This window comes from Nestor notabilis, unplaced genomic scaffold, assembly GCF_000696875.1.
Source record: "Nestor notabilis isolate BGI_N333 unplaced genomic scaffold, ASM69687v1 scaffold15445, whole genome shotgun sequence".
NCBI classification, from domain to species: Eukaryota; Metazoa; Chordata; class Aves; order Psittaciformes; family Psittacidae; genus Nestor; species Nestor notabilis.
The window spans coordinates 35,684-48,841 of record NW_009928018.1 but is presented as its reverse complement, the minus strand read 5'-3'; the positions used below and the strand labels follow the sequence as shown (position 1 = coordinate 48,841).

At 35.4% G+C, this 13,158-nt stretch overlaps 1 protein-coding gene across 2 annotated transcripts in view; it reads right to left on the bottom strand.

Annotated features, from left to right (window-relative positions):
- Positions 1–3,550: 3,550 nt before the first annotated feature.
- ATF2 (activating transcription factor 2) overlaps positions 3,551–13,158 on the bottom strand; it is a 41,887-nt gene continuing 32,279 nt past the window's right edge. For both annotated transcript variants that reach the window (XM_010014324.1, XM_010014325.1), the window contains 2 exons: positions 10,372–10,477; positions 3,551–6,248 (listed from right to left, as the gene is read on the bottom strand). In XM_010014324.1, the coding sequence (XP_010012626.1) occupies positions 6,022–6,248; positions 10,372–10,477 (333 nt within the window). In that variant the 3' untranslated portion in view covers positions 3,551–6,021. The remainder of the gene's footprint in view (positions 6,249–10,371; positions 10,478–13,158) is intronic.

Below are 13,158 nucleotides of genomic sequence, written 5' to 3'. Positions count from 1 at the left end.
GCATAATTTGTAGAAGAAAGAAAGTGTTAAGGCCTATTGGAACCAGAGCTCTAAAAACCCTGGGTAAACTGTTAGAGACAGCACAAAGAAATTTTTATATATTCACACATACATGAAAGTCATAAATTGTAAACTTAATACCTTAAATTCATTAAATAGTCAACAAAATGATCAAGTGCTCAAAATGTTCCTATCATCCAGTGAAATATACAGCATCTGTTCAGCATTTACAAGGAATATCTATTTTTTTTTCAGCAAAAATCATTAGCCCTTTAAAGCAATTCTGCTGAAAGGGAGGATAGAAAGCTGAAATATTAGCCTTTTGCTTGTTTTGAAATCATAACCATGCTGACTATAAAGCTTGTTGGCATTTTATAGGCAGCTGGAATGACTGTACTATACATTATATCGCCTTTAAGAGTATCTTTCTCAACACACAGCTATGAATAACAGGATGTTTATACTACTTATCTCAAGTGGGATCAAAACATTCCTACCATCACTGTAAACATTTTGAAGAAATAGGTCATCACAGAACACATCTTCGTGTCAGAGAGAGTGTCAGAGAAGAGGGCTGGTATAACTGAGCAGTGAAGCACAGCACTTCCAGTTCAAGGGAATAGTAGGCAAAAAATGCAGACTTTTTTCTCTGTTTCATTTTCTGTTTATTCAGAAAGGCAATTTCTTTTGTTTGCTGCTAAAGCAGAGGGCTTGCTCTCTCTGCTTATCTCCCTTTTCTCCCGATTAGAATCCTAGATGTAGGATATGGATGTAAGTTCCCATTTTATTTTTAAACATGAGCAAATCAGTAGGCTTTTTGAAATCTTTCGGTTTCTAAAATGCATCAGTCCATTGATTTATCACAGACTTTTGCCTTCTGTAATGGCCTAGAACAAGTGATTCAGCTAAAGGAAATATTATTTATGTACCATGCCAATACTGGGTTGCAGTGAAACAAGAGTGGCTACTTTTTAGGCAGTGGGGAAAAAAAATATACTTCAACTTTTATCATACGGTAGCTAAATACCCTCATCAGACTTGCATTCACTGCATGCAATCAACCTGGGGGCAGATGGTATTAAATGGAGTTGTAACAGATGATGTTTGTGCTTTGAAGTATTAAGGTAGCCACGTGAGTTAGGCAAGAACCTGGTTACCTGTGATTCTGTTCTGAAAATATCTGTGTGACAGGGCACTCATTCCTCAGCACTGACGCGTCTCCCAAAGCTAGAGAGCACTGTTCTTTTAAGCTCATCAATTGTAAACTGAAGTATCACCAGGCCCTGCTGTCCAAAGTGGTTACAAATACTGCCCACATCCTACTCTTGTTTCTGCTGCTGGTATTGAAAACAAGCATAAGTTCCTAGAGACATGACTCCTTTTCTTTGCTTCAAGCTACTTTTCTTTCTTTTATGCTTGTTATAATTTCAAACCAGTCTATGCAACTTAAACTACTGTCTCTTTACCTATGGATTAAAAATAATAAACATACTTGCATAATGATTTCACAACGCTTTTCTGATTAAGAATTAATTCCCAGATTAAATTCTGGAAATTAAATTATAGGTAGTTTATTAAAAAATTTAAGAACCTTCTCTCCCCTCACTCCTCTTCCCCAAAAATGAATAAGAAAAAAAATGCTTGGAACAACATACATCCTTATTATAAAAATGGTAATAGAAGAGGGATAAAGACTTTGAGCAAGGCTTAAAATAAAATAATTTCATTAATTGAACCGAGTTTGCATGCCTTGTTATTCTACTGACAGCATGTCATTAGGGGGTAACCACCCCACACCTAGGAAGTTAGAAACTCTTTTCAAAGACAGTTACCCTTTGCAGAATTCCGACGCCACCAGCATACAACCTGCACTCATTAGTTGTGCAGAGCACGTGTAAGGAAATCTTTTGCAATACTAGAAAACCCATACTGGAGATTCAGGTCATCCTTCCAGACCTAAATAGCGATTTTGTATTATATCTAGTTCTAGGAAGATGTAAATGTCAGGCTTTCACAAGCTTCTCATATCTATTTTAGCTGAAGATGACAAGGTACACAGCGTGCAGAAATTCCTTTCCTAAGTTCTTAAAATGAATGTTTGCTATAGAGTTAACTCAACCAAGGGGGAAGCAATACGCAAAAAGGAGACATTCCATGCTGAATAGATAAGCACTTTCAGGGGCTCATCACACAAAGAAAAATATTTTGAAGAGGAAGAAAGTGAAGAACAAAGAAGGTCATGATCTTAAATTCCATGGCGGAAAAAACCCCAAATAATATTAAAATCTAAAATTAAAAGGATGGGAGACTTAGTATTGAAGAGTATAAAACTTGAAAATTCAAGTTATTTCATGATAGTGTCATCTGGACCTACCCTACACAGTGTTATACAAGATGGGGTTAAATAAATCATACCTGTATTATTGTTGATACGATGGTTAAAAATAAACGTGAAAAGACTGCCGTAAGCCAATCTTACATTCACTGTTCTGCAATGTAAATGAATGCATTTCAAATTATTTCTCTACTGAGAGAAGCAACAGGCAGCATATAAATGCAAACAACCTTCATTAGACACATTGTCATGAGTATATTAATCATGTCAAGAAGCATTGCTGAGGTTTTCTTTTGTGCAATTTAACATACCTTACTTTATTAGGATGCACTTAATTTCACTATGTTTTCTCCTCATTATCATTTATGATGACCAATTAAAATGTTTGTGTCTGTCTCCAAGCAAATTACTTCTGTAATTCAGGTAGCTGAAATCACTGCTCATCCAACACTTGTGTCACCTTGTTCCACCAGTGTAGTATCTTTCTTTGCCCAGCCTCTATTAGCATTTTAAAGAGAAAAAGCTCACTTGGGTTGGATATAGGTAGAAAACTGGGTCTTTCTACAGTGCAGACATTAAATAGTGGGTTTCCCTCCCCCTTCCCCCTAGGTTGCACTGTTATACAGCCTTTGTGGTTTTTTCCTTGGGGCAACAAGCATTAAGTCATGTAGGCAGAAAAAGAACACAATCAAGCAATGGAGGCCTTGGGCATTATTCTCATTCTAGGCTCAAAGTTGTGCACAGCTCAACTTTGATTTCCTTTGGTCAACACATGCAATAAATGCAAGTGCACAGCAACTTTACCCTTTTTCTTTCCTCCAAAGCCTCCATACCAGGGTTCTGTCAAGAGCTTTTTCAAATGATGATACAACAGAACGTGCTACTCCATGTTTCCAACATCTGTAAACAAGCCCAAAAAACCATTTTCAATAGTCTCAAAATCAAGCGTGAGGGGATGATTTTTTTTCCGCAACCTCTCACAACACAACTGTGAGCAGTTCATCTGACTATACCTGTTACTTATAAGATGAAGATACCTGGAAGTTAGCTGGAAATTCAGATGCTGCTGGAGCTCACTGCAAAGAAATGGAATTTGGCTTATTTTCTAACAAAACATTCGTGTTCTTGTTTACATAACATTACTTTGACATTGTAGTAATGACTCCCAGAAAAATGCTGATAATTGCAAGGATGAAGAAATGTCTGAAGACACTGCTGCCTTTTAGAACAATTATAATTTCATTAAAATAGGAACATAACTTAAAGATAGATTTTATTCTCTTTGATGATTTACTCATGCAAACTGCACATAAAAGAAAACAGTACAGTTTGTGAAACATGTCAAATGTAAAGACCCAAAATGCTAAGTACAGAAGTAGTGTGACATACGTCTCGAAACGGAATCCATGGTAGTACGACTAATAACTTTTCTCTATTTGCTGAACATAGATTTTAATGGTTCTTTTTCCAGCCCCACTGTTAAAAGTCATTAACTGTTTACACGTCTCCTATACACGTATGTAGACTTATTTTACAAGCGCGACAGTTTTGTTAAAAAAACCCAAAAAACTCCACTTATATAAATATGATTTAAAAGCCTTTGTGTTTAGGAGAGCAAATTATAATATAATCAACGAGGCCTTATCTAGTCCACCAAAACTACAATGAAAAGTGACTGTATAGCTTTCTTGCAGAATTCACATTTTGTGCCTTTGTAACTAATTTCCTTCTCACAAGAGGTCCACTGTACTTCACCATCCTGGAAACACTCAGTAACTGCTACAGCTTTTTATCTTGCAATTGGGAAAGTAAGACTTTTAAACACATGAGGTTATCAACTCAACTTTCTTAGTTTTAAAATACAAAATATTTAGAATCCCTATTATTTTCATGCTTAAAGCCCTGCAATGATACATATATGACTTAGATACTTCTTTGTCCAGTTTTCATTATAGCATGGTTGTATATATATTGTAGAAATTATGATTTTCCTGTGGATCAATTGCATTTTTAGATTTCAACTGAATCAAATAGAAACTTGATGGCACTGACACTTAAAAACACATAGTATAGTGTGGAGAAGGAAGAGCAAATGAATTACACAACCCATTATAAATGCATTAAATCTTTGTTATATACATAATGGAATCCTGCTTTACTGCCAGTTGCTACTATGCATCTGTTTTTGCTATTATACAAAGTTTTCCGACCTGAAAGCACACATCTACTTTTTTTAAACAACTTAATCTATTGTAAAATATTGTACTGTATTTTGAACATGATTACAGAATCAAAATAGATAATGGCACATTTAAAAAACTCAGTATCCTACAGATGATTGGATAATGAGAAAAAGTGTACCTACAATCATCTCATCAGAAACAAACTACATCATGGAATGTTAGTTATCCAAGTTCGCACAGTAAATAACATTTTAAAACTGCAATCACCTATCAGCCAGCATCACATTGAAGGCATCTTTAAACATTCAAGCAAAAGACTGCTGGCATAAACTACTGAACCATTCTCACGCGCACACCACACACACCACATTATAATTACATTGTTTCCAAGATACGGTAGATACTGATTTTTTTTTGTTGTTTTTCAGGTTTTTTTTCCACAAGAAAGGTATCAAAATTTTTGCTACTAAAAGATGACAGTGCTTACACAAGAATTAAGTACAAGTTAGCTTGCAAATACAAGACAATGACAAAAAAAAGTCTTGAGTTGTCTGAAGAAGGATTTTAGGCTTTTCTGGCATCCAAAACCATGAGTAAACTCCTTAGTCTGCGACTCAAAATTCCACAAAATACCAACCTACTCTGGAATACCAGCATTCCACATTGGATAACCCTGTATTTTACAATATGCTTACTGGTTTCAGCCTAGCAACAAAGGGTAATTATAGATATCCATTCTGACTGGAGAAATAAAGCTCTCCTCCCCCCACAATGAAAGTGTTGGAGGGAAAAAAAACCCCACCTGACATCAATTTAAAATAATAAAAAAATCAAATCTATTTAGTAATGATCCTCACCTAGGATAGGTATGTGCATAAGAGTACTGTATCTCGTATACTGTACTGGCCCTATGAAACAAATTAAAAACCTCAACAGTTAAAAAGCCAACCAAAAAGCTATACATAAAACAACCCAAATGTTTTTCCCCCAATGTTCTTCCTCTCATAATGTGCAAAACAACAAAAAGGCAAAAAGACTAAAAGCAAATTTACTGTTACTGTCTTTCTCTTGCCTAGTGCTTTATGACCTTGCTAACGTTACAAAGTCAATAGGGACTATGCAGAACTTTGGTATAAAAATGTCACATAATATTACTATCACAGTCTTGGGGATGACCTTTAGTAAATTCACCCCAATGTTTGTTGAAATAATACCAAATTAAAAATGAAATAAACCACATTGTACTGTACACACACTTTACACATTAAGCACAAAAAATAACTAGTAAAACTAATACTTAAAAAAAAAAGTCTTTTGCAAAGAGACTAGAACTGATGTTCTGTCTCATCTTCACCTGCCAATTGTTAAAGCCAAATTTAAGTTGGAGTTTTAAAAATGAATAATTTTAAGCTACAATTTCTCCTAGATGGAGACTGGTCTTTTGTTGGTTTCCCTTTAAAGTCACATATGTATATCTAAAACTGATGCAATGCAAGTTTTTAATCAACTTCCTGAAGGCTGTGACTGGGAGGGAGGCGCCATGACGATCTGGGAAAGCACCGGCTCCGTGCTCTGGTCCGCCATCTGGGTGAGAACGGAGGTGGCCACCGCTTCTGCCTTGGAAGTTGAGCTTACGCCATTGGAAGTGCTGACTGAACTGTGCTGAATAGCTTCCGTGTGCGGACTGCTTGGCACTGATATGTCTTCTGAACTGTCGTCTTTATCTGCAGCTGAAGAAGAAGAATTAGTTTATTTTTTTCCCCTGGAATGCAGCCCACCACGTTCCTGGTAACAACAATCACTCCCAAATTCATGGTGTAATGCAGCACAAATTGCAAAACAATCTTATGTTCATTTTTAAAAGAAAATACTACTTTGTAAGCAAAAAAAAAAAAAATATGGACTGCAGTATGGAATATTCCGGAAACAACATTTTTCCCATCTTCAAATTCATGGTTAAAAGAGCCTGATTTCTTGCCTAGTAAATTAGCTGGTGCGTACCACATTTAACTCTAATGATGACTGCTCATGTCAATAAAAACCAAAGTTATAGATTAAAAATGCCACCAGATCTCTTGGTTCTATATGAATTGGCATTAGATTTTTAATATATGCAAGTGCCAATCCAATTAACCCTATTCAACAGGCTTTCAACTTTGTTACACCTCTATCAAGACCTACAGCATCTCACGTAAAAACGAGTGAGAAGGAACACATGCAAACTTTGTTAACAACAGAAAATTTAGTGCCATTTCCTGAAAAATACTGCATTACTGAGAGCAGCACATTGTTCCCCCCAGACAGAATGAAATGGCAGTAAGTAGGATGACATGTATTGAATACAGTCTCCCCACTGTAACACCTGCTGTTGTTATTCTCATTCTTACTATCCTGCTTTTGCTGATCCCCAATTTCCTTGTTGGCCAAATCTTTAGACTCGAGAACAAGGGTTAGTTTTAAATGCTAGAAGCCTGAGATAGAGAGGAAGTGAAGTAGATCATCAACTTTCAGACAGAGAAACAATCAAATAAAGGTCTTCCATTGTTCTGCATCCCTTAATATACATGTTGTTAACTCAAAAGAAATGCCTGTAAATAATATCACAAGAGTAAGGAACATGAGAAAGGCTTGATTTCCTGATTTTGATGGGCTCAGAAAGACCACATGTAAAATGGAAGAAACAGTTATGTAGCCAACAATGTAGAAAAAAAGCCTAGGCATTTTAGCTTTTTAATGGCTCCCCAAGCTTTGCCTCAAACCAAAGAAAATGCAGTATGGTCCAAGTTAGAAAAGAATCTATGGAAGTAACATGTGCTGTACATTAGAAGGCTGAAGATGTACAGACCTACATCACCTGAACTTTCCTGAAGGCTATAGAGTTCCTAGACATGCTGCGTCATGTGAAGAAGTGAGCCATTTTGGTAACGGAATGCAACATGAGCTACACTGAGCTATAGAAAAGATACAAAAAATACCAAAGAAAGCACAAGAGGGCACTTTTGAGGATGTGCTATTAAGTACCCTTTTAGAGTAGTCAAGCATTGCTGCTATTTGCTTCCAACAGCATTCAGTCATGTAAGGAACCGAAGAAAGATTCCAGTCTTCAGAAGAAAAAAACCCACCAAAACTAAAATGGCAGTGAGTATGCAGTGCTGACATGTGATCCAGAACGCCTTTTGGTCCCCTGACCAAAGGGGGGCTTGAAAGCAAGCCTCACGGTAATTCTCGTCAGGCCATCCATTTTTTTTTTACCACTCTAATTTTCACAACACGTTTTTTTTTTCCTCACAAGTTTTCACCTTTTTCCTGCTCCAAGCCCAGAAAAAAACCCTGAGAAAATATAGGAGTGTTGCAGAAAATTTTTAGAAATAATCTGGTAGAAGAGCTAAAATGAAAAAAAACCGAACAGCATTTAGATTTCTCCTATACATGGCACGTCCACACACACCCCTACCCCACCTCCCCCAGTGTTTAAAGATGCATTCAGAACCAATAAAAAAAAGTTTAAATAACCATTTCTCTGGTTTCTCTGTCCTGATGACACCCTCTTTTGAAGCAGGCGCAAGACTTTTTCAGTAAGGAAAATATGATCCCAAGAACAATTTTTGACAGAGAAAGGGTATCTGTACTATGCTTTTCACTTGGCTTGAGACAAAAATGTGAGTGGGAAATCCAAAAGATCTTAAAAGATAGTAAAAGTGCCAAAAATACCCTGAAAAGCAATAGACTATTTGTGCCTATTGAAGTGCATAATACATGAAACCCTATTAGATTGTGGACTTAGCTGTTAAAACACGGTCTGCATGGTATGAACTAGCGCTGTCTCAGCAGTGCACAATATTCAGCACTGCAGGAGCCCTGTAAGCTGGTGTCTTCAATTTCTTCCACAGAGACAGATTGTTAAACCACTCAATACACTTTTGAAGCAATTCAACTTAGATTAGTTGATGAACATAATGTTTATTTAAAAATACTTTCTATGAACACCATTTTCATGAACATACTAACTGAAACCATTTTTCCCTCTCATAAATTGTACTGTGGTATGTCACCTAGCCAACATGCTTTCTTAACTATATTCACACAGAGATAGTATGACAAAATCCTTTCAGAGGGATGGCATTACAACTATCATTCATGTTGACCTTTTATTTTCATGATACTTTTCCAGAAACTAGGTGAGCTATGCTTCCAATCTCCTTACTTATATCATTTTTTTCTAAAATGTAAGCTTTTTCAGTATTTTAGTTCTTACTCATTTGGCATTCTTTAGTAAACTAGGAACATCATAGTTCTTTTCTGAGGGCAGAAAATACGCATGACTAAACAGGCCAATCATCAATTCTTCAATGAAGAAATCCTTAGCATGTAATTAGTTTGCCAGTTCAAGACTTAGGTTTAAATATTTTTCATGCCAATTCAGGAACACACATCCTCCAAACATCAAAATTCAAGAAATCTACGTTTTTTTGTTGCTTTGAAAACCTTGCATGCATAATGTTATCCCCTAGTAGCTTCCGTATGAAATTATGTTGTTCTGTCAGATGGGAGCCATAATGGCCTCATCCCTGCAGCAATCATTGTTAATATAAATCCCAAACATATTTCTATACTGTTCCAATTTACTCTGAGATGCTATTTTCCGTCTTGTCAAATGACTGGAGATCAAAGGACCAAGATTTATAAGCTCAAAACTGACAAAATCAGTATTCTAAATATATATGGCAATAGAGAGTTGCTAAATCTCCTGAATCTTTTAAATTAAAAAATATTGCCCATTCTGATGAAATTGCTCACAATGACTACAAGTAAAGATGGTGGCCATTAAGTTTTATCGCAAGCACCTGAGGATCTGTTTGCATGCAATACAAAATGTTCCTTTATTCTCCTGAATTACTGACACTGGCAAATTAAAATGAAGTGGCTACATATGGCAGAAACAATCTTCACATTTACAAATATCCTGAAATATCACTAAATCATAAAAACGAAAGCTGTGGGTTATATATTATGAATGTTGCCTAATGCATTCCCAGCTCAGTTATTTGTAACAAATTTGTGTACAATGGACAAAATTGGCCATTTATTCTACAGCACCAGCAGCTGGTTCTGGCACAGTGTATCATATCCAAAAAGGAAGTTACAAGTCAGGAAAGCACAATTAACCTTTAAAATGCTGGAAGGATGTAAAAAAAAAAAAAAAATCAAATAAGCAACTTCAAGTAAAAATATGTATTAAAAAACCCCCATGCTGCTGAAATTCTTGTTATTCCCTTCAGTATTAGAACTGCTTTTTATAATACTCTGTTTATAGAAAAGTAGTCATCTAATGTGGAAATCAAAACAAGCTAGAAGACATTGTACAGTAGGAGCCCTGAACCTGCATCTTATTATTTTAACAGTTTGACTGATCCTGGATGTAATGGTAAATGAGGACAGCTGTTATACTGCCTCTACTGAAATCTCATTACAATGAAGAAAAAAACCCACAAGGACCTTTCACTGTACTAGGCTAAGTATAAAAAAATGGTTTATCATGTGCTTTTAATGCTAAAATTACATTTTCCAAAGCAGGTGTAGTAACCAATAGTCCTTGAATGCTAATTATCACATGTATTTATTAAACCAACATAAACCCTTCAATGTTACACAACATTTCAACTGAAAGGACTTAAAATATATTTCTAAATCTCACATATACATTTTTGTCTTCCAATAACCTTCGAGATTTTTGAAAAAATATCTTTAACATTACATTAGAACTGCACTTCTCAATTTTAATGTTCGTTCAGTTCACTTTGGCAGTATTTCATTGATGCAGCCTAAGGCTATAGGTAATGGAACATTACTCACTATGATAGCCAGATTTCTTCTGCATGGCGGTTACAGGGCAATCTTTATGAGCCAGAAGAAGCTGTTTCAGCTGTGCCACTTCATTTCTCAGCAGGGTGACTTCATTCTAAAGGAGAAGAAAGTTATGTACTTTACCAGGCTCGAACTACACACATTTTGAAGGTAAGTATTAAGTTTTATAGGATTTTCAGTTGTTCATTTAGGGGTAGATAAAATACAGGAAGTTTCCATTTGGTATATATTGCAAAAATGCATATATTTCTTTTATCGCAGAATACGTAAACATCAGCTGAAACTTGGCTAACTTTATTTTATGATTTTCTTAAACTAGGCAATGCTTTTTCTGGAAAATACAACAGATGTTTTTCAGTTTGCAGATGCAGAGTCTACATATAGTCTCATTCACATGATCCAGCTACTGTAAGACTCTTCTGCAAAGTTTTGTGATGAATCCTAATCAGAGTAAACCTACATTTAACTACCCATATTTTAACAGATGCCACAGCCAACATTAAAAAAGTTAAAAAATAAAATAAATTATCAGCCAATGCAGAATGAGTTTTGGTGATTATATTTGTACTTGGACTTTGAAAAAGAAAATCTCATGTACTGGAAAGTAATTTAGTAAATGTTAGTTGATTTCCCGATGCATTTTTCCTTTGGCATCCATACATAAACATGTCGCATGAAGGAATCCTTGATAATACTGACAAAAGCCTGAAAAGTCAGTTTATGTCACTAAAGCAGAATGTAATCTAGGAGACAGCACCTGCAGAATCTAGTGACTGGGTTTATTTCCAGGCTGTGCCTTTCCACTACTGAGCGACCTTGAGCAAGGTCATTTTACTTCTTTGTGCTGCAATTTCCTCATTTGTAAAACGGAGGACAGTGATACTCACCTCTCCCGTAAAGCAGTTTGATATCTATAGATGAGAAGTGCTACATAACTGCATCATATGTGACAACCCAAATTAAGAAGGGAATGGCGTTTTGATAGACCCATTTTCACTTTAAATAGTAGAAAAATGTTTATGCATCTAGAGAATCAAGTTATCTGTAATGCTCTGTGATCCCCTTCTCTTGTCACAATATATGCTTTTCATAGGTTATTTTAAATATAAATCCTTTCCATTGATACTTGAGGGTTACTCAAACTATAAGAACCTTTGTACTTTAACATAAAATACCACACACACGACATAATTGTTCGGTAAATGCATATTTTTATGTATTTGGGAGCAAGTTAAAGAAAAAACAAACAAGGGAAAAGTGGACTGCAACTAAAAGTATTTGGAAAAAAATAAATGACAGGAAATTCAACGTATTTACTTGCAAGCTAGAAGTAAGGTGATGGATTCCAAAGCAAGGAAAACAATTTTTAAGAACAGAATTGACTAGGTTTAATTACACTAAGTAACACATTTTATAAGCATCTGTAACTAAAATAACAGATTTTTAAAAGAAAAGGCTCCTCTTTGTGTCCTCTCTTCCAATTTAGAAAACAAAAAATTTCAAGTCTTTGTACTTGCAAAATCCTCTTAAGCTATTAAGGACTACTTTTCTATTCATTTTGTTGTGTCAAAAATGTCTTTTACCAACTTTACATCTATAACAAAAGCACGAGTTGAAATAAAGCCAAAAATCTGACTTGATGGACATTTCTAATCAACGAAAAATGCGACTGCAAACAAAAATAGTTGCAATTAAAAAAACCCAACCAAAACACCCACAAATTCTCTACTAGCTGGCATTCCATGTCCTGAAATCTTGGGCTGTTAAGAAAGCACACTACTTCTGCCTCCAGCTCTCAGTTTCCTCTTAGTCCTCTTATTACTGAGAAGCCACAAATCTGGATGCCAAGCAGGCAGCTGCTCAGAATTGACATAGCTGGGAAAAAACCAAAGAACTGCTGATCTGGTTTTGAGACACTTCTTGATAATCTATGGAAGCAGCAATGTCCAAGAATATGAAACATGCATCTGTTACTTCCTTAGTTTAAAGGAACATTAGCAAAATAAGTGATTAAATTGGGGAAAGCTTTTCAGGAATTTTCTACCTTAATCTTCCACATTTTAAGGAAGAATTGTATATACAAGCAGCACATACAAATATTACACTGATGAACAGCGATTTCATAAAACTAGTGTTTATGAACATTTTTTGAAAATATAGTTTATAGATTAATGTAAATGATATTATAAATTAGAAGAATTTTGCTACCAGAAATAGAAAAAGCAAATATATTATCTTACATTAAAGCAGATTTAAAGAAAAATGGAACAGCATTCCTATAGTAAAAAAAGAAAAAGGTTGATGTATTCTCATTGAATACATAGCTAGCACTATTATTAACATGAACACTGTGCGCCCAACAGTCCTACATGCAAAGCACAAATTATCCCTGAAAGTAGAACAGAGATGTCTGCTAGACACATGGTACATGGGAGTGTCACAGAAAGGCTGTCATTTCTGTATTAACAGTAAGAACTGCTTCTAACTGGTAATAAAGTGAGGTGGCTAGAACCAGCTCCCATATGCACTGTAATTTCTTATCAACTATGTGACAATGGCAAGTCTTTCCATCTCATTCAAAACATGTCAGCATGTGGTGGTCATTAAACATGTTGAAAACAGGCTAAGAAGAAACACATGGAATAAACACTTCAACAGTTCACATTAAGAAGGATTATTTCAAGTTTTCACACTGGAAAAGTTTACCTCATTAATGAGATACTAAGTCAAGTGTGTGCATCAACTTTCTTTAAATAAACATGAAATATACCTCTC